The sequence below is a fragment of the Rattus rattus genome, chromosome 14 (genome assembly GCF_011064425.1).
Source record: "Rattus rattus isolate New Zealand chromosome 14, Rrattus_CSIRO_v1, whole genome shotgun sequence".
Lineage (NCBI taxonomy): Eukaryota > Metazoa > Chordata > Mammalia > Rodentia > Muridae > Rattus > Rattus rattus.
Genome location: NC_046167.1, coordinates 31,286,113 through 31,312,499, shown reverse-complemented (window position 1 = coordinate 31,312,499; position 26,387 = coordinate 31,286,113). Strand labels below are relative to the sequence as shown.

General features: G+C 45.6%; 1 protein-coding gene and 1 long non-coding RNA gene across 2 annotated transcripts in view; both read right to left on the bottom strand.

Moving 5' to 3' along the window:
• The window catches only part of Svil (supervillin), a 132,340-nt gene extending 126,491 nt beyond the window's left edge, over positions 1–5,849 (bottom strand). Inside the window, exon 1 of the mRNA XM_032884534.1 lies at positions 5,321–5,849. Coding sequence (XP_032740425.1) covers positions 5,321–5,426 — 106 coding nt within the window. The 5' untranslated portion in view covers positions 5,427–5,849. The remainder of the gene's footprint in view (positions 1–5,320) is intronic.
• A 4,836-nt stretch (positions 5,850–10,685) lies between these two features.
• LOC116883544 overlaps positions 10,686–26,387 on the bottom strand; it is a 55,747-nt gene continuing 40,045 nt past the window's right edge. Inside the window, exons 2-3 of the long non-coding RNA XR_004385771.1 lie at positions 17,357–17,465; positions 10,686–10,745 (exon numbers count right to left, since the gene is read on the bottom strand). This is a non-coding gene — a long non-coding RNA (uncharacterized LOC116883544). The remainder of the gene's footprint in view (positions 10,746–17,356; positions 17,466–26,387) is intronic.

The following is a 26,387-nucleotide window of genomic DNA, read 5'->3' as shown; positions in this document are numbered from 1 at the left end:
CTCATAACACTGGATTGTACACGGTAGACTCACTCAGTAACACCAGACATTCAATGGTATTATAATTCTACAACAAGGAACCTTGCACACAAAAGTCATTGTACAACACTTTACAATGGTACAGTGATTCTATATCATTGTTCCATCTGCAGTACAGTTTGCCTACAGCTCTGAATCCTTCACAGTTTAGTCATTTTACAGACTCTAAAGTGTCCATCATAAAGTGATAGACACTCCACATTTCAAAAATTCTATATACACATACAGTGCAACACTTCTACAGTGCTAGACGCTACAGGGTGCAATCATTCTACAGTGTGGGATCCTGAAAAGTAAAGTCATTCTAGCCCTGAACCATGCACAGTGTAGTCATTCTACACTGCGGGATCATTGACAATACAGGAGTGTACACTCTAAGGTGCCGTCATTCTAAGGTACTGGACACTGAGCATTACTCTTATCCTATAGCAATGGACCCTTCATAATATAGTCATTCTATAGTACAGAGTACAGTGATCTTACAACAGTCGAGCCTTCACTAGACCATACACAGTATAGTCATTCTTCACTGCTGGCCTTTTGCCAGCACTGTCATTCTACAGAGATGGACTTCCCACAGCCCAGTTAATCTAAAGAATTGGACCCTCCATGGTACAGTCATCTATAACACTGTGTACTCCGCAGTACAGTAACACTAGACCACTGGGTCTCGCAAGGTACTATTACCCTATCGTGCTAGACCTGCACGATTAACAGTGCTGGACTCTCCATTGTACAGTCATTCTACAGTATTGGATCCTCCACTGAGCAGTCATTCTGCAGGGCCGAACCTGTAACAATACTGTCATTATATATATTTGGACCCTCCAGAGTATCGTCATTCTATAAATCTGGACTCTCCATGACATAGTCATTCTACAGTCCTGAATTCTCAACTCTACGATCATTCTACAAAAGCAGGGTCCTGCACTGTACAGTCATTTTCCTGAGTGAATCCTTCATGTTACAGTCATTCTAAATTGTCAGATACCTAATATAGTCATTCTACATCCTTGGACCACTGAGGTCATAATTATTCTGTAGTGCTAGACCCTCCATTAAACAGTCATCCTACAATCCTGGACACTCCATAATACAATCAGTTTACAACAACAAACATTCTGTAATCTAGTAATTCTGCAGTGCTCGATTTTCTAAGGTAGTATAATTTAAAGTGCTGAGACCTCTATTTCACATAATCTTACAGCACAAGGTACTCTACAGAGCAGTATTTCTATATCACTGGATACTCCATAGTATAGATCCTATAGTGCTGGATCCTCCCCCGCTCACTCATTGTACAGAGCTCTACCCCTACTGTAAAGCCATTCTAGGAAGCTGTACTCACTGTGGTGCAGTAATGCCACAGCTTAGGACCTTCCACTGATGGCCATTCTACAGTGCTGGCCTGTTTACTATACAACCATTCTATACTATAACCCGAGTCGCCATTGTATAGTCATTCTACAGCACCGGACTCTCCACTATATAGTAATCATACAGTGATTGACATTTCATGGCTCAGTAATCCAGTAATGGACACTGTGGTCATTCTATGGCACTGTTTTCCTCCAGACCACAATAATTCTATTGAACCCTCCACTGTACAGATGGCTACAGCACTGAAGCCTCCACTGAACAGTATACCATAGCACCACTATTCAGTGTACTAGAGCACTAGACTTGCCACTGTACAATCTATTACACCACTGGACCCTCCACTGTACACTTACTTCAGCAGTGGACCCTCTACTGTACAGTGCACTACAGGACTGGGCCCTCCACTGTACAGTTATTCTACTGCACTGGATGCTCCATTGCACACTCATTCTATTGCACTGGACCCTCCACCGCACACTCATTATATGGCACTATACTGTCACACTTCGCATGTGCCTGTGGCTTCAACTTGGCATTGGGAACATAGGTCCCCAAGAGTACAAGTTGAGGAAAAATAAGCAATGGGAAGACATAGAAGGCAGCTGAAAATGTTTAGTTTCTCCAAACACACATTTCAGGTTCTTAGAGTCCTCATTTCCTGGCTGATAGGAAAGGTTGGATTTGTGTCCATCCACTGAACATCACTGGTCTGGATGAAGTCTTTGTCAGAGGCTGCATTTCAGTTCTACAACAGCCAAGATTCATTCCCTCATCTCAAGTTTCCCAAAGCAGAAGTACAACAACTTTTAGGGGAAGTGAGGGACAGGAGGTGACCACGAAAATGAGGGGGCATGAGAGAGATGGAATCCATGAGTCAAGAGGGAAGAAGGGAGACTGAGTGCACAGGGGAAAAGAAAAGATAAGATAGGTAAGAATAAGACACACTTCAACTTCCCTCTCCTGAGGACCCAGTACAGCAGACCATCCTTTCAGAGGTCTGGAGTTATCAGCTGATTTCTCCCGACAGCAAGTGAATTATTCTTGACTATACACAAAGAACAGATGATTGGCTGAAAACCACACAGGGCCCATGTTGTGGTAGAAGAGAAAGGCCCATTGTGTGGGAGAAAAGAATAAATGCATTTGCATGACCGCAGTTCCTCCTGAGCTCCTCCTAGGATGCCCCTGTCACCTGGGCATCAGCTCATGGTCCACAGGTTCATGAAACATGACCTACATGAGGCCAGACATAGCCGTCCACTTTGTGGCCTGTTGTCTTCAGAACCTAGAACAGTGCCTAGCAGATAGGCTCAATACATGGTTGCTTGAAGACTACAATAGTATAATTTCTAGGGCTGAGCAGATGGCATAGTTGGTAAAGTGCCTGAGGACTTGTGTTTGATTTCCCAGTACCTACACAAAGCCAGGCACCGCTTGTAATCTTACAACTAGAGAGGCAGAGACAGAAGGACATTCTAGCAGTCCAGTCTAGCATAATTGGTAAGCTCCAGTTTCAGAGAAAGTTCTTATTTCAAAAACTAAAATGGAGAATGACCCGAGGAAGATACACACACACACACACACACACACACACACACACACACACACACACACACACAGAGAGAGAGAGAGAGAGAGAGAGAGAGAGAGGCACCATATATGTCACATAGAAAAAACTATCCGTATTTAAAGGCAGATTTGCCCCTCAAGGTGTCCTTTATATCCCAGGAAGGGTCTGGACAGATGATCTCACAAGCCTAAGTCTGTCTGCCTCCTTCCAAAGTGCCTGGTTGGGGAAGAATTCTCTCATTCAACAGTCTGATGTCAACATGAAGCTCTCTGGCTTTCACCATGCATTCTTATCCTACAAGCCTGGCATTGCTTAAGCAAATCCATCTCTCAGGGACCGTACTCACGCAGAGGCACAGCAACCCTCATGGACAGCTATCTGATGTGGTAAGTCCTGAAGGCAGGATCGCTTTTCAGGGGGTCCTGCCTAATGTGTTTAGACTATGGCCGAGCAGGCAAATTTACTCTTTTTCTCTCCAGAAACACGAGACTGCTTCCTGTACCAACGAGTATTAATTGAAATCCCAAGTGGGCCATCCAGGATATGAAAATTACAGTAATCTAATCTTGTAAAGGAAGAAGTACAAATCATAGTTACATGGTCTGACATAGAGAGAAGTGACTAATGCCAGGCCACCTCAAGGTTAGGGCCCAAGGGGAGAACTCCCTGAGAACCACAGCCCGGACAGAGGGACCTAACAGGCACACATCAAAACCAACATCCTGGTTTTCATACTTGGGCTGCGGGTGGCTCTGAAGACTTTTCATACTGGGCAAAGCTCGATGGCCACAGGAGCAGGGGGAGCCGTTTAAGGTTCCTCTGACCCTGGGTGCTGCCTTTAGGCCCTGAGGTTGCTTTCCTAGGGACTGACTGCAAATTCTGTGGACTCATGTTGTCTAGCAAAATGACCCAGAAACCCCAATCCTCTGCAGAGCACAATCAAGAAAAGGAGCTCACTCTGCACCCCGCCCAGCAACAGCACAGTTCTGAGGGTTCTGGCTCCTCCCTGAAGCAGCACCCTGTCTCCCATCTCCAGGAAGCCACAGCCCAAGTGCCCTGAGAAAGTTGGTCAGGAGGCCTGCAGCCTGGAACCAGCACTCTGCTTTTTTTCTTTTTTTTTCTTTTTTTTTTTTTTTTTTTTGCACAGCTGTGTTCAATTTTCTGTCCTTGGGGTTTTAAAGGAACATTTATTCCAGGGCCAGGATTCTCAAGTTTTATGGTTATACAACTCCCTCCCAGGGCCAAAGAATGTTTGAAAAGTCTTAAGCCCAGTGATGAGAATTAGTGAAACAATCCAAAGAAACTGAAATGAGAAACACTGAGACCCGTTCCAATTTAGAGTCAACCTCTGACTTTACCGCAGTGCACACCCCACTTGCCTTTCGAAGTTTGTGTGGCTTATTTTTTATGAAGTTATAGGTAAGGTGTGCATGTGTTCTGAGCATGTGTATGTGGGGAATGGAGAAAGAGGGGCCTTGGAGAAGTGCAAACCTGCCTTACAGCCATCCATGGTGCCTCCTGGTCCAAGATAAATTTTATTATAAATTAGGCCTAGAGATGAATTAGATTTAATAAAAAATTTTAAAAGAGAGAGATTGCTTTAGAAGGACTATATTCTGGTTTATTTTACCTGTTAAGAGAGTGGCAGCAGACAGCAGGAGGAAGGAAAACAGAGGTAAAAGAGGGAGGGAAAGAGTTGAGAGGGATGGACAGAGCGATGGAGGGAAGGAGGGGAGAGGGGAGAGAATGGATTCAGGAGGGAAGGCAGGTAATTTATTTAAGAATTTTAGTTGCATGTTCAATTGACTGTCCAGACACCAATTTCATCATCAATATCTCGCTGTCCTTGACAGGTATAAGAATGAGTAACACCAGAAGACTTCCTCAGACCTTGGAAAGTCAAGCATTGTTTAAACACAGCTCATGGCCCTACATAGGACAGCCCCAGTTCCCTCACCTGGCCTCTTCTGCTGTCTTCTCATGGTAGCAGCTCACCTCACCTCAGTCATCTGTCCACACAGGTGTGAGCACATTCCTTCTCTCTACCCGGAAGTCTCCACAGGCTTCAGGCTGGCTTCACAGAAGCGTCTGAGCCGACAGCAAGGCAAGGCTCAGGCTCTGGGGCCCAAGGTTTACGACACAGCGCACACCACCCACATTAGAGGCCTGGCTACTCCCCAAGACAAATAAGATATTTCTGAGAAACAAAGCAATTTGCACAGATCCACCCGGAGCAGATGGAATCGGAACTCCTCCACCAAGGCAGCTGTGTGTCAGCAGCACCTGCTACCCACAGCAGCTCCAAGAAGAACCAGACTCTAAGACACTGACCTGGGCTGGCCCTGGCCATGCTGAGGCCTGCTGCAGCCTGGCTCCAGGGCTTGGTCTGCCTGCAGAGACTTCCAACCCTTCCTCTCTGCAGCACTTTCTCTTGCATTCTGAGATCAAGCAATTGAAAGTCCCTTAGCACACAGTCCCAAACTATCAATCAAAGGTCAACCAATTCCTTCCTGATAACCACTCCATGCTCCCGTGACTGGAAGTTGATAGTGTTAAAGTCCTAAAGGAACTGAAAACAAAATTTAAAAAGCAAAACAACAACAGAACACACCCAAGATTTAAAGTCAGAGCTTTTGCTAAGACAGTGGTATCATCGAGTAGTACACAAAATCAATTACATTGTAAAGCCTTATGTGGGCATGTATCTGTATGGGTGCCATGGTGTGCATGTGAGGTCTGAGAGTAGCATGTGAAAGTCAGTTCTCTCCCTCCACCATATAAGTCAGCAGGCTTGGCAGTAGGCTCATTTACGTGGTGAGCCATCTGGTCAACCCTCATTTTCTCACAATGATACATTTTAAAATCCTGGGAACCTATGTTCTAGAATGAATTAAGATACCTCCTCTGGAATACAGAAAGTAATACTGAAAACTATTTTTTTTCAAAACCCCCAATATATATTGCCAACGTGTACAAAAACTCCCAGATCATGGGTCAAAAATAAACAACACACACACACACACACGCACACACACGCACACACACGCACGCACACATGCACACGCACACGCATGCGTGTTTTGTAGGATGAAAAGCAAATACTGCTTAGATTCATCTAACTTGAGACCTGCACTCATTGACACAAAGCGAAATATTGGCTCCAAACTTATAGAAAGCGCTTCGCAGTCTGAAGAGCAGCCTGTCCCCAGGGAGCAGCTTCTCAGTAGGACTGAAGACTGAGCTGTCACTTGAAGGAAGATGAGTCTCAAAGAGCAATTTCCAATCATCTAAATTTTTAAAGAATCCTGGGAGTGATGGGGCTATGCTAATGGAGGCGTCAAGAGCTGTAGTCAGCATCTTTTGAGGTTTCCAAAAAGTCACTCTCCTCCCGCCCCTCTCTCTCCATTCCTGCCCCCATTCCTCTCCCTTTCCCTCTCCTCCTCCCCCTCCCCCTCCCTCCCTCTTTCTATGTGTGTCCTCTACCTTGGGGCCTGCTATGTTTCCAATGATGCATACTCATGTCTTAGTGAACAGAACCCAGCAAGGCATTGGCACAGTGTCCTCTTTCTCTATCCTCCCAATCACAGTAACAAATTGCCTGGTGATACCCCAATGGTCAAGCTCATGGTTAGCATGTGCCCAGGATTTGGATCCAATCCCTAGCACAATACAAAAACAAAACTACAAACACAACTCAAACCACTAGAAAACAGAGCACAGGGTGGCAGTCTTTCTGGGACCTGGCTGGTGCTTGGCCAGGTCCTTCTGTGGCTCTGTAACTGTAAACCACTTCATACTAACCTCACTGAGCACCCCAAATGTGGGTTTGCCTGTCATTGTGTTTCACCTCCTTTCCACACTCACCTCCACGTTTCCATGTTTGAATGTTTCAGAGGCATCCCCAGCCTCGTGGAGCCAAACAAACTTAGCACATAAGGAAGCTCCCACTCCTCCACGTCACCAATACCCACTGTGCCTATCCCTATGTGTCTTTCAACTGGGGATGATGTGTCTGACTGTCCTTGTGCTGCACAACCTAAGGAAAAATAATGGTAAAAACCCTTCTCCTGTGCTTCCTCATTGTTAGCTTGTCTTTTCTGCCGATATATCTATCCAGGCCTTTTACCCAGTATTCACTGTTTTTAAAGTTATAAAAGCCCTAACAGGTTCTAGACAAGCCCCCTCATCACACGTATAACTTGAAACTATTTTGTCCATTTTCTTCTCTTGCTTTGTGAAGGTGTATGTCCCAGAGTGTCCACTGTCTTTCTCTACTGCTCTCGGCCTTGTTTCTTTTGGAAGGCAAGGGCTCATGCTGAACTTGGACCTTGCATTTCGAAGTAGGCTGGCAGCCAGCATGCCCTACTGACTCTTTTACCTGTGTGCTCTCAATGCTGGGGTTACACAACCGAACCTGGCTTTTTTGTTTTCCCTACATGTGTGGTGGAATCCAAGCTCTGGTCCTCATGACTGCACAGAAGTCCTTGACCTCCGAGCCCCTCTCCAGCTCTATCACTCCCTCACTTTGATAAACAGAAGCTTTTAATCTTGGGGAAGGTGGCTTTGTGTTTTTCTCTCTTATGATTTTGCTTTTGATATTGTATCTTAAAAACCAGACCCCCATAGAAAAGCATTACGCTTACGTTTTCATCTAGTGTCTTCTAAGTTTTCTATCCCTTTTAAAGTTGTAACTCTTACATTATGCTTTGATTTGTCTTGAATCAATTCTTATGAGATGGTGTGAGGTGTGGACTCACGCTTATCCTTCTGCACGTGGACAGCCAGCAGTCACTAAAGACACAGTTCTTTCCTCTTAGAATTGTTTTACTAAACTGCCAGAAATCAATCAAGCACAAATTTGTTTCTAGACCTTCAACTATATCCTATGTGTCTGCATTTCCAACGGGATGCCGGGTCCTGATTACTGTGATTCCGTAGTAATTTTAAATCAGGAGGCTGTTTTCTGTTTTGTTCTCTGGCCTGTTGTGGCCATCCTGGTTCCACTGATTTTCCACATCAGTCATAGGATTAACTGCAAAGGATCCAACTGAATTTTTAGAGAGACTGAATCAAATTTGTGGCTAAAGTTGGCAAGTATTGAATTTTGGCTTACTTTTTGTTATGAGACAAGGCTTCAATATGTAGCCCAGCCTGGCCTCAAACTCACTGTTCTTTCTAACCTTCAATGTCTGCATGCTGGGTTTACAGCATTATGTCCTATTAGAAGTATTATGTATTTTATAATATTAACTATATTTATCCATAAATATGGAGTGTTTTCATAATTAGTTATTTCAATGATGTCCCATAGCTAAGAAATATTCCCTTTGACATCTGTTAAATTTATCCTGTTTTTGTCATGCTACTATGTGGTGAAACTTCATTTTACATTATTTATTTAAAGTTTAAAAGTACAACTGACTTTTTGTTATATTGGATTTATGTCCTATATAACCTCATGACCTTACTCATCATCTCTCACACTCTAATGGATTCGTAAGGGCTTTCTTTGCATAAAATAATGCCATCTGCACAGAGAGATAGCTCTGGTTTTTTTCTTTTTTTCCTTTCTAATCTGATAGTCTCACATTTCATTTCCTTGCAAAAACTTCCCTGGCTAAAGCCCTTAGCAATACACTATTTGTCTTCTAATCTCATTAGTTTTGAGAGCATCCAGGTTTAGCAGAGAGATGGAACTAAGAAGATGGACAATCCAAATGACAGACAGATGGACAAATGGATAGATGGATAGATGGATGGATGAATAGGTAGGTGATAGATGGATGGATTAGAGGTGTTATTAGGGTTCTGGGTCTTTTGATAATGAAGACTAAGTCCACAATGGGCCACCTACAAGCTGTAGAAACCCAAGGATGTGGGATACATGACTCAGGCCAAGTCCAAAGTCTTCAGAACAGAGAATGCAGTGCTGGACCCATTCGTCCAGTTGAGCAGGAAGCCCGAGAACTCCAAGGGTTATGTCCTAAGACTTGAGTCCAAAGTTCCTAGAATACTGCTAATGTCCAATGGTTGAAAGTAAGGGTATCCCGGCTCCAGAAGAAAGAGGACATTAATATCTTCTTAGCCTTTTTCATATATCTGGGCTCCCATCTGATTGGATGGTACTACTCATATGGAGAGCAGATCTTACTCATGCATTTTGCTGACACAATTTCTCTCTCTCTCTCTCTCTCTCTCTCTCTCTCTCTCTCTCTCACACACACACACACACACACACACACACACACACCACTTTACCAGCTATTTAGGGTCCTTTCATCTACTCAAGCCTATACATTTAAATTAACCTGCACAAATACTCAAGGGCAGTGATAAGGGTGGACATCTTCCTGCCATCTCTGCCAACAGGAGAAAGCGTTCTGCCCATTCAGAATGAAATAGCCCTGGGCTTTGTGTAGATGTCCTTTTCAGATGAAGAAGTCCCCTGCCAAGCCTGACTTCCTGAGTGTCGTTAAACACAATGAAGCACAGGACTCAGTCCATGTGTCCGCCATACCACTCTCTTACCCTCTGTCCACCTTCTGCTCAACTCACTACTTCTCACTTATGCGAAGCCTTTACTGCATGGCATTCCGTTTCTCCCTAGTTAGTCATCATTTCGACCTTCAACCTAGGTCAAAGGATCCAGCTATTTCCACTGTATGAACAAATCTGATGGCATCTGTATACAGTCTGGTCCTGCCAGTATTCATAATTTCCATCCTCGTCACAACTGTTTCTGTGAGGCAGATATGATTACCACTGCTCTGTAGGTGAGGAACAGGGAAGACAGAGACTACATCGAACTCAGCATTAAAGCCAGGTCAGCCAGGTATAGGAGTCATTCTCTTAAGCCCTCGTAGCTTAGTATTTCCTTTTGTTTGCTTCTAGTACTTACATTCTGCATATAAGCACTGCAAGTCCCATTTATAACTAGGTCCTGAGTGCCCATCAACATGTGTGGCTGATATTCAGAAGATATCTAATCCACAAGAGGGATGCTGGTCACAAGACACAACTTGCCCAGGATGGGGCAAGCACTGTTGACTACACACAGCAATGGAGAGTTGCAGGGTCCATTAGTTCTGAGAAAGATCACTTATTCAATACAATGTTCCCTAGTCACTTGACTACACCCCCGTGCCCACTGCACGAGCAGCCTGGAAGCCGTGCTCACGGTTCAGAGACACTCGGAGAAACACCAACCCGAGGTAGGCTAATCGTAGCCCCCAGAAGTACAACTCTGCCTCCCGTTCCGCACTGGCTCTGCTCTCGTATAAAATGTCTAAAGCAGGATGAGCTTGATGGAATGTCAAGACACTGAGTGAGGCAGGAGGATCATGAGTTTGGAGCCAGCCTGGGCTATACTATGCGTTTATCTTAAAACCTAAAAACTTTAAGTTAGAGGCAGTCAAAGCTTTTTGAGGACCACAGCTCAGCTCAGAAGAACGACTGAGAAGTCTTTTGACTTCTCTTTCCTGGCAGTCCCAGCTGGAACAGCAGGACACAGGAATGCTGGGAATTCCGTGCCCCTGTAGGAGACACATGCTTACCCCAGGAGTGGCTTACACTTCTCGGGACCACCCTTCACTGCGTGCCTTCACCTGTTCACAGAAAAGAGGCCAGCGCTGTCTGTGCTATTTCCGAAATGTGTGTTTCCGCCACAAAGACTCACCTTAACAGTTAATCATGGCTTCAGAACCCTCATCGTTGCTGCTTCAGCTTCCTGGTCTTCCAAGTTATCTACCTGAGCTCTCTGGGAGAGAGAGAGAGAAAGAACAAGCTCTTACACTGAGGTCTAAGAAAGACAGCAGCAAAGATATAACACACCCCACAACACCCAACCCTTGGTGAAATTACAGAGCTCAGACCCAGGAGTAAACGCAGACCACCGCACTGCACAGGCTTTCTCTTAAACACATGGAGACCCGGAAGCAAAAGGGCAGATGGCCTCTACTGGGAGTTAGATGTCACATCCAAGAGGCCCTGACAATTCTGGGTTGGATGCGCAGAGGCAGGAGCAGGCCACCTAAGGCATTCACAGAGGGTGATTTAGTGAACTGTCTCTGAACACTGAGTCTAGGGTGGGACAATCTTGAACCCATCCTTTCCTCAAAAGTTGGTGAATATGGGAACACTGCACCTGCACTAGAAGGTTCTAGAGTAGAATGATCAACACACACGCCTCAACATATCTTGTGCAGTGAGACCGGGAGAATCACTGCTCACATATGAAATGGGTGAGTGCCCATGTGACATTCTGATAGCTCAGCTGAGAAAGGTGCTGACACAGCAAGGCTTCTACCCCAAGATGCAGGGCAAAACCTAGGCTCCGAGCTATTCCTAAGGATTTCATGGAAAGGCTCTTCATCACTTTCTGTATCAGCTTCTGAACTTGTTAAGAAGGAGCTCGCTTGAGCACCGAGTGGAGGTCCCAACTCATGGCGGACGTGTGCTTTAACTGGTATCCAAAGCATGGGGCTCATTTCCAGAACCAGAGACAGACATCTCGAGCTGGGCAGAAGGGGGCTGGTAATCAGTCCATGTGAAGTTTCCACAAGACAAAATAATTATCACTACCACGTGGTGAAATTCAGACAGCCATTAACTCATGCCCTAAAGCCACAAAGACTGCTGTGGTGCATATGAAAACAGACCATTTTTTTGTTTATATATATGTAAATGTGTGTATGTATGTGTGTGTGTGTGTGTGTGTGTGTGTGTGTGTGTGTGTGTGTGTGTATAAAATCGTGTTCTCTTTTTCTCCACAAATCTGCTTATTACTAAACTGTGTTGGAGGCCTTAAGAAGTGGGCTAGACCAATTAGAGACTGTCTTTCCCCACTGGGGCTACTCACCAGTGTCCTAAACTATGGAGGAAGAATGTGGCTGCTTCGAGAGAGGAGCGAAGAGGAGTGTCAAACATGGGAGGGACAAGAGAGACATTCTCATGAAAAGAAAGGGAAGGGGAAGCAAGCCACAGGCCAGAGAAGGCAGTTCTCATCTCCGCCCAGATGCCACATCTGCATCTGGCCAGTTCTCTCCCAAGCCCTGAAAACAGGGGCCTCTAAACTTGCTGTGCACAAGACAGCTTGGGCTGGAGAAGTGTAGGCTGAGCTAGAAGAAATTCTTCAATGGAGAAAAGTAGTCTAAGTACTGGGAAGGATTCTGAGAGCTGACAGGCCACTGGGCTGTTGTAGGAATGCAGTTTGCTCAAAACACCAAAGACAGATGTGGTAACTAAACATTGAAACTTCTTCAGCACCTACAGCCACTTCATAGGGCACTGTGTGGTGGGGGTCTGCTCACTGCAATCAGGACAATGTGGGAGAAAGAAAAGAGCAAAGTCAAGTTTAGTGACAGGTTGAAACTGAACAATCTAGTCAAACTGATATAAAGACTGGAAGCAGGGGAGATCTAGAAAAAGAAAATAAAACAAAAATGGACCACGGTGAAGAGAATTCCTAGTGCGGTTGATACAAAAAGGGAGAAGGGGGGCTGGGGAGCCTGCTAAGAGATTAAGAGCACTTGTTGTCCATGCAATAGATTCAGGGTCCTTTCCCAGCACTATCAGGTGGTTCACAAGTGCCCATAACTCCAGTTCCAGGGGATCTGACACCCCTGGACTCTGTAGGCAAGAGGCACTCAATCACACACACACACACACACACACACACACACACACACACACACACACGTAGGTACTCATGTAATTTACAAAAAAATGAGAAGAGACAGAGTTGAAAGTCAGGGCCTCTCTGGGGCTACTCCCTTCTTTCTCAAGGTATCCCCCACTTTCTATACTTGGTGTGCCTGTCTGGGAAGAGTAGGAGGCCTAGCTTTAGGGCAGGGCTTCTACCAAACAGCTCAGTGGATTGATAGAAGCAGTTGCCCATAGTATCTGGATGCTTCCATGGTGTTTGCTTGTTCATGTACTTCTAAATTACCCCAATGGCAGCTACTTTTATAAGCAGGGTCTGGGCCCTTGGAGTCAGGCATCTAGTGCTCCCTGTTCTGGAGATTGGGGAATGTTCCCTGTCATGGGACCTGGCTTCTAAATGCTGGGTATTTCTCAGTCTCCTCCCAAGACATCCAGAGGCAAGAAAAGCAGTTTCTTCGCGTTTCACAGGGCCTCAGGCACTTCCTCCAGACTCTCAATTCTCAAGATGCCCTTCATGCTTCTTCCCAGGAAGACTTTCCTAGACTGCCCTGCTTCCTGCTCAGGGACATCTGTCCTGAACTCGTGCATTGATCTGTCAATAACAGGACAGTGGTAGTCAGGTCATCTTCAGGAGATTGATTCCAAGTTCCCTGTGGATAGTCAAATGAACAGGTGCCAGGGTTCCTTAGGCAGTACAATGGAGAATTTGAATAACTACCACAGCTCCCCCAGAGCTGCCCTTCATCTTCAGGTGACCTGTAGACTCACAAGCAAGAGCCATTGAATTCGTTGTTACAGTGCACTGCTTACAGTTAAACAACGAGGAGAGTCAGTGTATGTTCAGTACAGGGCTTTGCTCGCTCTGAACATGCCTGGTCTGCAGAGGCTGAGGAATCCATGGGCTCAGGGAGCTGACACTTCACTTAACCTTCAGGGTTGTCTTGGCCACAGCAACGATGATCATGATCAGAACTGTACAATACTCATCAATCAGTATTTGGCTGCTTCTAAAAACCAAATGCCTCCTTAATAAAACTGTCAAAATAATTTCAAGACATACATACTTACATATATATACATACATACACACAAACATACATGCATACATACATACATAAATAACACCAAATAAAACCAAAACAGAACCAGAATAACTTGCTAGGAAAGGGTCTCTACCGGTAGGAACGCTGGTATGACATCACCATGCACCTGCTAATAGCCTAGGCATGGCCCAGCTCCTTGCACAGAGACTTATCAGACTGCTGCTTTCAGCTTCTCATTCTATTAGCATTAAATCTAGGCGGGAACCAGTTCAAAGAAAACCATTAGTGAGAAGCCAGATTGACAGTGAAAGAGACAAGCAAAGGACAATGAAAAGGACAGTGAAAAGGTGCTACCCAGGGACAGCCAGCAGAGACAAGGTGAGGGAAGGGCTCCTGTCACAGCACTCCAGGCCCAATGCAATGCCTTTAGAACATGGAAAGGAGAGTGCTCATTGCAACCTGGAGAGAGAGCAGACTGGGCTATCTTATCTTAACGGGTGGTGTGTGTGTGTGTGTGTGTGTGTGTGTGTGTGTGTGTGTGTGTGTGTGTGTTGTATGTATGCACACTCATGCAGCAGTGAGACAAAAAATAAGACACAGACTATCCTGACTGACAGCACCAAGCATTTGCCCATATTATCTGTCAGGAAGATTATGTTATTTTGTGAACTGACATTTAGAATATTGCACACCAGAACACTATCTATAACCCAGTGGATATTCTCCTAAATAATGGATTATTAATTAAGTAAAATTTGGTGGTTTTCACTAAGTACATATTAAAGTTGACTCCATCAACAGTACCCACATTTCACATGTTTCTGCTCCTCTAAACTAGCCTACTGGTTTTGATAAACCAGACTCCTCTCTGATATCATGTGCCTCTAAGTCAATGGACATGTAAGCCTCAATGGATGCTGACAGAGAACCAAGGGCAGCCATTGGTCCCAAGGTACTCACAGTCCAAATAGCAACTGACACAGAGGACACAGGAAGTAGAGGAAGCTAAACTAAATACCACAATCCTCTCAACAAGGCCAGAACTCAAGCATGCCTCTGTCCTGGGGGGTAGCTTCCTACATGACAAGCTCTCCATTTTGTGAGCTTGAGCTATTAATATATATGTATATATATATATATATATATATATATATATATATATATATACACACACACAGAGAGATACACACACACACACACACACACACACACACACATTTTCTAAAGCCTTTGGTGGAGATCGATGGGGTAGCTAGGTAACAGAATGCTCCTAGCACATACAAAGTTCTGGGTTCAAACCTCGGCACTGCAAACAAACAAACAAATGAATGAACAACAGCATCTGCTGACTTCTACTCCTAACCTCAAAATGAATAAGTAAGTAGCGACCATTGAAGAAAACCTCTTCTTGTTACATGACAGGCATGTGCTTACAAAAATACTCTGATATTATCTACAGCACCAGAATCTAAGATCCAACCCTGTAATTTAAAATTAGGATTATAACAATGATGATAATAATCATAATTACAATTAAACACACATATTGTTTCTGTAAGGCATCATGGTAAACACAGCACTCCAGTGTCTCATCATACGCTCACTCCAAGGACCCAGACACATCTGTAAGCATGGGAGAATGTGTGACGGACAGTCCAGAGTCTCTGGATTAGCCAGCATAGTGAGAAAATGATGACAGAGGCAAAGGGCTGGAAGGCTATAGGGTGAGAGTAACATGTGCTCTGAGTCATCTTCACCGTTCCCTGAATTCCTGGGAACACTGAGGTCCACTCCCACCTACGATCCTGGTGAAAGCAAGGCTTTCCTCTTCTAACTTTGAGCATATACATTTTCATAAAAACAAGATGACACCTACGCAAATAGCAAATTTAAAAGCTTGTTATTCTGTATACTAGGTTTGATACAAAAAATATACACTAAGGGCTTGTGACGATGAGCTACACAAGTTAGAGTCATCTACGAGGGACCCTTCCTAGAGGAATGAATGTGCCTTCGTCACGTGGCCTGTAGACCGGTCTACAGAGGAGGCTCTTCTTGATTAATCTTTGATGTGGTTGATGCTATCCCTGGGCATGGTGGTCTTGGGTTGTATAATAGAATAAGATGAGGAAGCCATGAGGCGCAAGTCAGTAAATATTCAGCACACCTCTGTTTCAGTTCCTGCCTCCAGGCTCTCCCAGACCTCCCTTTCTGATGGACGGTAACCTGAGGGATGAAATAAACCTTTTCCTCCCCAACTTGCTTTGATTCATGTTTATAACAACAACAGAAAAGCAAACCAGGACAGGCTCAGGCTCACTGTGCATATCCTGTGCATACTCTCAGTATGGTAGGAAGGTGAAGGATCCTGACTGAATCTTGATAACGGTCATCCTTTCTTTCCATCGAGTAAGTAAGATCCCTTGTTACCATCTCACCTAGTACTCTCCAAACTTCAAGGATGAGGAGTCACATGACCAAGTGGCTGCCCTTTCAGTGAGATGCACATAAAGCCAAGAGCCTACAGCAGACTCTCTATCTCTCTCATACTTTCAAAGCCATAACCGTGAGTGAATGTGCATTTGTGAAGCTTTACACACAGCCTACAGACACTGCTTAGCACAACATGAATCCCTTGCTTTCCTTGAGGTAACTCTGATATCAAGAGTGAAACCAAGCTGCATCAGTGACAGTGTATACTCACATACTTCTGTATCAATACAACCCAGTAATTAGTGGGTCGGTGACCATAGAAAGAGCCCGTGGATCCTCTGCTTCCTTGCTTATTTGTTTGCTTCCTGGTCCCCTAAGATCAAGCATATGTTTAAGCCCCATGACAAGGACTTCTAAATGCGAAGCCAAATTGATTAGATTTCCTCCAGGTTTGTTGACAAATGGTCACTTGCAACACTATAGTTTCTTCTTGACCAAGACCAGTGGGTGTCCAAACTGCAGATAATACCAAATTCTAACAACCCAACTAACTAACTAACTAACTAACTAACTAACTAACTAAAGGGATGGGAACATACGCATCCTGCATATGAGGGCAAAGGGATGATTCACATAAATACAGCATGCAATTGAATGTATCACTTCTGAAAATTCCTATTTCATATTTCTGTATCACATTGGCCATGGGTCCTTTAATCATAAAAAGTGTAGCTGCTTTATGAAAAAATGTCCAAAATAAAGGGAAACAGTGCTCACAGAAACAATTTTTAGATGGAAATAGCAATAAAAAAGAAAAAAATTTAAAAATTAATCTGTGTCAAATCTTTCAAGCAGAGAATATAGAGGCCCAGCTTTCAAAGGCAGAGGCAAGAGATCTGGAGTTCAAGGCCAACCTGGGCTAGTCAGTGTGAGAGCTGACCAAAAGAATCACATAAAAAAGAAGAAACAAATCTCCCCCAAACTTCCAGTTCAAATATAATTGTTCAATTCATAACTCAACTCTTCAAATGGAGGAAACTATCTGAGAGAGGAGGACAGGGCACCCAGAAACCATAGCTTCTTTCTGCACCCCTGTGACTCTAAGAAATGAATAAGTTACTCCAGAAACATGAGGCGCTGTAAAGCCATGTGGCCTGAGTCAATGGATGGTAACATAAAAACACCGCTCTGAGGGTGCTGGCCACTAGAGGAGAAAGGCGCTATCAGATACCTGTTTCCTGCCAAACAACTATGAATCATTCCTCTTCTGAGCAAGTTTCACCCTTGATCTCACAGGGCAGAGAAGGAAACGAGCAGGTGTCCAGCTCCCACACTGCAGACTGTGACAAACAAGAGAAACAGGTTTTTAGGTGCATTATTAACAATGACCACAGCGGCTGCTCTAGGCACCGTCCACATATTCACAGCTAGTCATCACCAGCTCCGCTTATCAAAGTCTCTTTCTATAGCTCAGGAAGCAGAGGCATGGGTTTAACAGCAAAGAGGATGAGGAACTCATGTGTGGATTATGAGGTAGGCCTACAACTATATACACTTACAAAAAGTGGAGCACTAAAATGGGAAGAATGACACTCTATCTCAATTATGTAGCAATGAATCTGACGTTTAAAAGCAACTCAGCAGTCATATCAATAACACTATTGGCTACAAGGTCCTATACACCATGAAGCTCGTCTGTTCTGCAGAATCATGCTACTATTTTCTTCCTGCTTATTTACAGAAAGATTGCTGGCTGGGATGATGATTACAAGTGTAAGGAATGATAGCTCTTTTTATCGTATCCTAAAGTGCCCTGGAGTGTAGACAGTCTCAGGGCTGTACCCTGAAGTGTAGATAGTCTGTGGGCTGTACCCTGGAGTGTAGACAGCCTTGGGGCTGTACCCTGGAGTGTAGACAGCATTGGGGCTGTACCCTGGAGTATAGACAGCCTTGGGGTTGTACCCTGGAGTGTGGATAGTCTGTGGGCTGTACGCTGGAGTGTGGACAGTCTGTGGGCTGTACCCTGGAGTGTAGACAGTCTGGGGGCTGTACGCTGGAGTGTGGACAGTCTGGGGGCTGTACCCTGGAGTGTAGACAGTCTGGGGGCTGTACCCTGGAGTGTGGACAGTCTGGGGGCTGTACCCTGGAGTGTAGACAGTCTGGGGGCTATACTCTGGAGTGTAGACAGTCTGGGGGCTGTACCCTGGAGTGTAGACAGCCTAGGGGCTGTACCCTGAAGTGTGGACAGTCTGGGGCTGTATGCTGGAATGTAGACAGTCCTGAAGTTGGACAGTCTGGGGGCTGTACCCTGGAGTGTGGACAGTGGGGGCGGGACCCTGGAGTGTGGACAGTCTGGGGGCTGTACCCTGGAGTGTGGACAGTCTGGGGGCTGTACTCTGGAGTGTAGACAGTCTGGGGGCTGTACCCTGGAGTGTAGACAGCCTGGAGACTGTACTCTGAAGTGTAGACAGTCTGGGGGCTGTACTCTGGAGTGTGGACAGTCTGGGGGCTGTACTCTGGAGTGTAGACAGTCTGGGGGCTGTACCCTGGAGTGTGGACAGTTTGTGGGCTGTACCCTGGATTGTAGACAGTCTCGGGGCTCTTCTATACCAGTCCCTCTTATTCTCAGTTACGCCTTTTACAAATGCTATTTGAATAATTTTAGGAACAATTTCTTCGGTTATAAAGTCTGGGGTTATACACCATCCTTAGCAGTGTGGAGAAATCTCACCCAATCCATTGCAGGCCCTTGCCCAGAGGTCTGCATTCTGTAGAGCAGCCACACACTGGTTACCTGGTAGCCACCTCCACAGTTAAAATGTCAAGGTATCCCCAGTGCTTGTGTTCAAGTAACCCTTACTCGACTTAAAATGTGGTCTCAACCACAGTAGTACAGACGCTGCTAACTTGGTAAGAAGTGAAGTAAGAAGTTACAGAACGCTTCCATTAAGTGAGCATACAAAAGTCCACGGCAATGTGAGAGAGAAAACAATAGTCAAACAAGTTACAGAATTTTGTTATAACTGGCCTATTTTATTAGTTGTTACTTACTGTGCAGATTTATACACAAAATGTATCATAAGCACGGGGAAAAAAAACTGTATATGGTTTGTCATGTTATCAAACCATGGTTTGATAACAGCCATGATATCGGACACCCTGCAGGGCATCTTGGAAGCTACACCCACAACTAAGCGGGAACCACTGGATTACAAATGGGTAAGTATGAGTCTTTCTCTTTATGCTAAATAGGTGCCAGGCGATCGCTGGGGGAGGAAGGGGAGTGTGCTCACAGCAGCGCTGGCTTCAGCACAGGCCATCACTACAGACTTTCTGATGCACTGCAATCTTCCGATGGTGTCGAGTAAATGTTGGGTTATGCTGCAAATCAATGAAAACTAACTGCTGAAGTCTTTACCAAGAAGTAAAACAAGCGAACTCTTGGCTGTGAAATGGCAAGCCTTGAGTGATATAGAAAAGAGCTTTGTAAAGAAAACTCACAGCACTGTTGAAAACTTAACTGCAATATGGTTTAGTTTGTAGACTCGGGCTCCAAACAATGTTAGAAATCTGGCTTTCTCCTTGACTCAACACTCAACAGTCCTGGTGGTCACTGTGTACAAAGTATCACAGATCCAGTGATCCACCAAAGCCTTTGTCACCAAGGATACATATTCTGAGAGTAATGGGAACTAAGTGGGAAAGATTCGAATAGACAAATGACTGATAGACACACAGACACTGAGTGTGTAAGAAAATGACCTGAATGGTCCACACGCACCGAGAAAAGCACAAGGAAAAAAAATCACAGTAGGTGTGAGGGCTTCTATTGTAGATTTCATCACGCCCAGGCGTCTCCGAGAAGGTGATGCTGGAGTGGAAGCGTGGGGGAGGTCACGGAGAGCCCTGCACAATCAATAATGAGCACGTTCCGGTGATGGAGGAACAAGGCCCAAGTCCCAGCTCTTGAGATAGGAGCTGGAGATGGGTGTTCAAGAGAAACATGGCGTGGTCAGTCTGGCTGGAAGAGAGAATGGGAAAGGAAGAAGACACAGCCTGTAGGCCAGGGAGGCTGGAAACCACTGAGCGCAGATACCCGTCATGGATGTGTAAAGACAGATGTGCTGGGCAGTGTGATCCCTTCGAGACTGAGATGCCATGACTAGAGGGCCAGCGAGCCCCAGGCTCCACATGACAGCATGTGGTACATGTCCCCAAATCACACGCTACAGCTAAGACAAAGTTTTCATCCAGGATTCAGAAACCAAGGCAACGTTTAAGTGACTCTTGCTTAAAACAACTGTGGTCTCCTACTAAGGCTTCTTCCAGGAAGCTATCAACTGCCACCTTCTGTCTCCTCCTCCGTTTCGCCCCTGAGAGCAACAGCTCAGAACCTGATGGGAAGCCAGATCAAATAACCCACACAGGGCCAGCCCCAGGCTCCCCAGAGAGCACGGGCTTCACTTTTCATCTGACCCAGAGAAAATGGTTCAAGCCACTCCGAACCATCTGACGCTTCATCTGCTTCTCATTTTTTAAGTCTTACTGAAAAAACACAAAAAGTTTCCCAAGTCATTCACTTCTCCATTATCAGTCAAGAAAGAGACAGCTTGCGGGCACATAAGGCCAGCAGGGGCAACTCAGCTTCCCGGATGTTTCCCTGTGGTGACATTTTTGAAGTTCTTTAATGTCCTGCCACACACCATACATTTTAGAATGTGCCCTGCCTTGAACACTGTACTGTTTTGCTCTGAACGATTACTCACTCAAAACTTTGGATTTCTTCCTACAGATTCTGCTACTAAAGACGGATTTTCCTGGCTTACTGATTTAAGATGTCCAGATCCACTCAGATCCACTCTTCTCCTGAATCTGCACTGGAAGCCTCTGTTCACACAGCCTTGCTTCTACACTGACCAGCTGCTCCTGCCTTCCTCTGCTCTAGGTTTCCCTCAGGTCACCTGCTCAGATGACCACCACACTTCCTCCCCAGAGAGCTAAAACACACACAGTCAGTGTCAAGCCCTCTGCTGGGAATGGTTTTCTCGTTGCGTCCCTGTGCTGTAATGACCTAAGATGGGTTAGATCTGGAACCTCAGAGGTCTGTTAGATATTAACTGTGATGTGAAATGCTGGAAAACTGAGTCAATCTGAGTCTCTGCTATGAATCCAGACTGCTATCATTTTGTGTGTGTGTGTGTGTGTGTGTGTGTGTGTGTGTGTGTGTGTGTGTGTGTGTGTGTGTGTGTGGTTCTAGAAGACTCTCAGAAACTCACACCACTCCCAGGTATCACAGGAGAAGCTACTGAAACCTACATCCTCACTCTGGGGAAAAGTCCAAACAATGATACCTAACACTAGCTGTTATAGAAGAGAATTCAGCAAACTGTAGCTGCCAGGGCCAGACCCAGCTGACTGCTCTCTTTTGTCAATAAAGTTTTATTGAAACACAACCATGTTTATTTATTTTCATATTACCTGTTTTCTTTTTCTCCTTGCTACAATGGTGGCTGGAGGTGGATATGAATGACAGGGTCTTTGAAACATGAAACATTCACTCTGGTTCTTTGTGGAAAAAGTATGTCCTTGAGCTTTAAAACCAGTGATGTCTAAGTCATTGCATGTACAAGTTCATAAACTATAATATCGGTTTCCATAGGGGAAAAATTAATGTTAGAAAAATGACCAAGAACTGGCCACAGAAACAGGATCCCAATCAAGTCCTTGATACCTGACAGATGATGAAAACTGTCCTCTTTTCTATTTACCAGCTCTTTCCTGTGCACCATGCTCCCGGGGAAGCTGAGAGTGGCTCTGCTCAGAACCAAGATCATCCAACACCAGCTCTCACCTGCTCTAGTCTGCCTCCCCACCTAGGCTGTGGGCTCCTCTGGGGAAGATCATCTTAGCAAAGCTGGAGTCAGAGGACAAGTGGAGGAATAGACCAACACTAGAAATAGCCTCATTTCTAGAAGATGCTATGCTGACCAGTTCAAGCATATATTAGTAAATAACAACAGAATTTCCCGACACAAGTTTCACTTTTAAAAAAATACTTTTTTTGTATCTTGGATATGAAGAAGTTTTAATGAGGCAGGAGTAAGTGGTTCACACTGTTAATGCCAGTATGGGAGGGAGAGGCAGGCAGATCTCTGTGAGTTCAAGGGCTGGCTGGTCTACGCAGGGAGTTTCCGGTCAGTGAGGGCTACAGAGTGAAAGCCTGTCTGGAAGAGGAAGAGGAGGAAGGGAAGGAGGAGGAAGAAGAAATGAAAAAGGAAGAGGAAGAAGGAAGAGAAAACGTACAACAAAGTTAGGTAGATTGGCTTAGAAATGAGTGTTAGCAGGCAGGCAAGGGCAGGTTAAAATGTCAACTCCAAGCAGCTCCTGAGACATTCCAGTGGCAGGAAGTACAGGAAAAATGGCCTCTCACCCAAAGTGCTGGGGATGATTCCACATGTCCTATGCTTCCGCTTCCGAGACTCTGTATGCACACGTAGAGGTACCTTGGGGTCGGGACCCACCTCCAAGCACAACCCCAAGCCCGTCTACATCTGAAAGAAACTGCCTCATCGCAGCTGCCGCCTACGTTCTGACCATCATACGAGGACAGATGTCTGACCTGTGGCACGGATCGGTGGCACTTCAAAGGTGTCAGACTTTGGTGAACCTGGGTTCTTAGTTTTCAGATTAGGGTGACTCCGTTTCAACCATGACTTTTATTTCAATTTAACCCGAGTTCTAACTGAGACTCTCATCTCCAAATGAAAACGCAAGGAATGAAGACTCCGTGCAATCCAGTAATAGCCATGTGCTTCACTCAAAGGTTACGCAAAAGTTGTTTTAAGTGGTAGTGAAGATGTCTTGGTTTGTGGCCTGTTTCTATGTCTGTGCTACCAAAGAGTCCATGTGATCATTCAATTTCCTGACAGATTCCTTGAGAGTAAACACTGGCTTTGTGTGTGTGTGTGTGTGTGTGTGTGTGTGTGTGTGTGTGTGTGTGTGTGTGTGCGCGCGCGCATTAGTTTGGTTTGATCTTCTAGTGTTGAAGAGTCAAGCCAGAGATTGATTCGTGCTAAGTACGTGCTGTTGCACTAAGGGACGCCACCACTACCAAGAGAAAAGTCTGTGTAACTTGCTCCACACAAACACTTGGTAACTGCAATGCCGAGAACACAGGTGACCTTTGACCAGGAAGACACAGCAAGGCACGCTCTGGAACTACGTACAGGACTTCGCAGCGATTTCCTCTGGTCAAAGGTAAATGGTGAGAGACCTGTTAGGCTCTGGCGGGCCCAGCAGGCAGGCCAGTGGAGGTCATTCTGGCCCTGAGGTATTACCTCAAGGGGCCCCAAACAGCTGGCTCTTAGAGCACTGGGCTTGATTTGGTTCTGGGGAAATCAGAGCCAGGTCTTCTGTTTTTGACAACAGTCTGTGGCCACTAGGGCAGCATTTCAGCTGGCACTGGCCTGGGATGCAACTCCCTCCCATTTGGCCATATGGAAAGGATTTTCCAGCGCTCCGTTCCTGCTAGAATGTTTTCATGACCCTTGGGCTTGGAAGCATCTACTGACTGCTAGCCCCGGCAACAAGAGTTCCTCTCAGGACACCAGAAGCCATCTGACCATACGACCATCTTCACCTTTGAGACACCTCAAGATTAATGTGAATGACACACTGTGCTCAACTGTTTATGACTTGAAGACAGCTCAGTGAGGAAGAGCACCTCCTGCAAGCATGAGGACCCCAGTTTGAATCCCAGCACCCACATATACAGCTGGTGTGGTCATGTACACGCTGTAACCCTAGTACTATGGTGCTATGAGGGCTGGAGACAGGGGACTTGCTGGGCTTATTGCCTGGCATCCTGGTCCAGGTCCAGAAAGAGACTCTGTGTGGAGGGAGTGATGGAGTAGGACACCCGACTGCCCCTCTGTATAAACCTTACACAGGCTTGCACACATATGTAAACATACACCACACACATGTACACACCCATGCACCCACACTCTTGTGAAAATACGCCACACTTGTGCACACTCATACACACATACACAAGCACATATGCACACACATACACACATATTGCACATATGCACATGTACGCACACACACACATGCATACACACATGCACATATTGCACACACAGACTCACGGGGGGGGAGGAGAGAAAGAGAGAGAGAGAGAGAGAGAGAGAGAGAATTAAAAAGATGTTAATTTCAGTAGAGAAACTACAGACATAAATCTCTCATCTCATCCCAGATGCCTAATGCCTTTTTTATACATTCTCCTATACATGGGTCCCCAGCTTGGCCTCCACCCTAAATTTGTGACACTCAAATTTACTCTCCACCCCAGGCAATGGCTGTAGGCAAGCACTTGGGAAGCTTTCCGCGCATCCCGGTCTTTCATCTAGTTGGGCTTTGGTAAGATCCCCCAGCTAAAGGAAATGTCATGGGGAGCATCAGGTCTTACGAAGCCCTCAGTGCTTGCCAGCTCTAGCGTCAGGTCAGCTGCTCCTCCAGCCTCCCAGTCCTGCAGGGAAGGGGCAGGACAGCTCTTTCCCTGGAATACTGTTTGCCATTCATCCAATCAGGCAAACTATCAACAGCTTCGTGTTAGATAGTGTCTCTCATCAGTCACCATAGCTAATGCTCCACTTTGAGCCCAGAGCTCAGAAAGTCCAGAAGCCTGCGGTAGACCCTGATGCCTAGGTTCCCTCACCTGGGGTGAAGATACTGTGAAAATGAGTACTTACTTTCTTCTTAACATAGACATTGTCCCTGCTACTTTTATGTCAACTTGACACAAGCTAGAGACATGTGAAACCAGGGAACCTTAATAGAAAAAGCCTCCCTCCATAAGATCCAGCTGGAGGGCATTTTCTTAGTTAGTGATGGATGGGGAGGGACCCGCCCATTGTGGGTGGTGCTAGCCCTGGGCTGGTGGTCCTAGGCTCTGTAAGAAAGCAGGCCGAGCAAGCCACTAAGCAGTGTTCCTCCATGAGTTCTGCATCAGAACCTGTCTCCAAGTTCCTGTCCTGTTTGAATTCCTGTCCTGGCTTCCTTCAGTGATGAACTATAGTGTGGAAGTGTTAGCCCAATAAACCCTTTCCTCCAAACTTCAGTTATGGTGCTTCATGCCAGCAATTCTGCATTTGTGAAGAAAGGCTCCGTAAGGCCTCCATAGATCATCACCTGGAGGAGTTAAAGTCATCCCAGTCAGGAATGAATCATGAGTACGCAGAAGACACAGCAGAGGTCAGGCTGTGCTGGAGGCTCAAGGTTTCCTGACGGTCTCCTTCCATAGCCCCTCATACTCAGGAGCACGATGCTGGCTACATGCCTGGCCATCTTCTGTCGCTGGCTTTCTTAGGGCAGATCACGTGTATAAACACCTGAGGTTCTGTATATGAACTAGAGGAATAAGTTCCTCCAGTAACGTCAAAAGTTCCCAGATGAGATAGGAAATACACCTGCAGTGCCCCTGGGGACTAGAAGCAGCAGTTAGTCACTGAAGCCACCAAAGCCACCGAAGCCACCGAAGCCACCGAAGCCACCGAAGCCACTGAAGCCACAAGCTCAGAGCCCATAAGATCCCTGGTCTGCAGGCTCCATTCCCTTCTGCAACAGAAAAGATTTTGTGTGTCTGTGAGGGACATGTGTCCACATTCCTGTGCGTGTGTATATGTCTGCATGTGTGCACGTGGTATATAGGCACACGAGTGCCTCTGCATGTGAAGACTAGAAACTGTCAGGAATCTTCTCAATAGTTCTGTACCTTAGTTTTCAAAACAGTTTCTCTCGATGAACTCAGAAATCATCCAGTCAGGTAGGGCGCCTAGCAAAGGGCTCCGGGGATCTGTCTGCCCCGCCCCTGCCCCACCCTGCCCCGCCCCCGGGGTGGTGTTACAGATGCATGCCACAATGCTTAGATTTCTTTTATGTGAGTGTTGTCAATATGAACATAGCTCCTCATGCTTGTGTAGTAGATACTTGTGGGATGATGTCACAGGCGAGGCAGGTTCAAGATAGAAGAAGGTCTGTCATTAGACAGCTTTTTATTTATTATAATTTTACAACAACAGATGGCGAGGCAGTGTGATGGGCAAGAATCCACTAGTAATCCTAAGAGTTGAGAGAAAGTTTTATTTTCTAAGTAAGTGGAAGCCAGCGCCATGTTGAATCATGTGATGTCTCAAGCCCAGGGAAACTTAAAGAAACTGATAAGTATCCCTGCTGTGTATAAGTAGTTACAGCTCAGA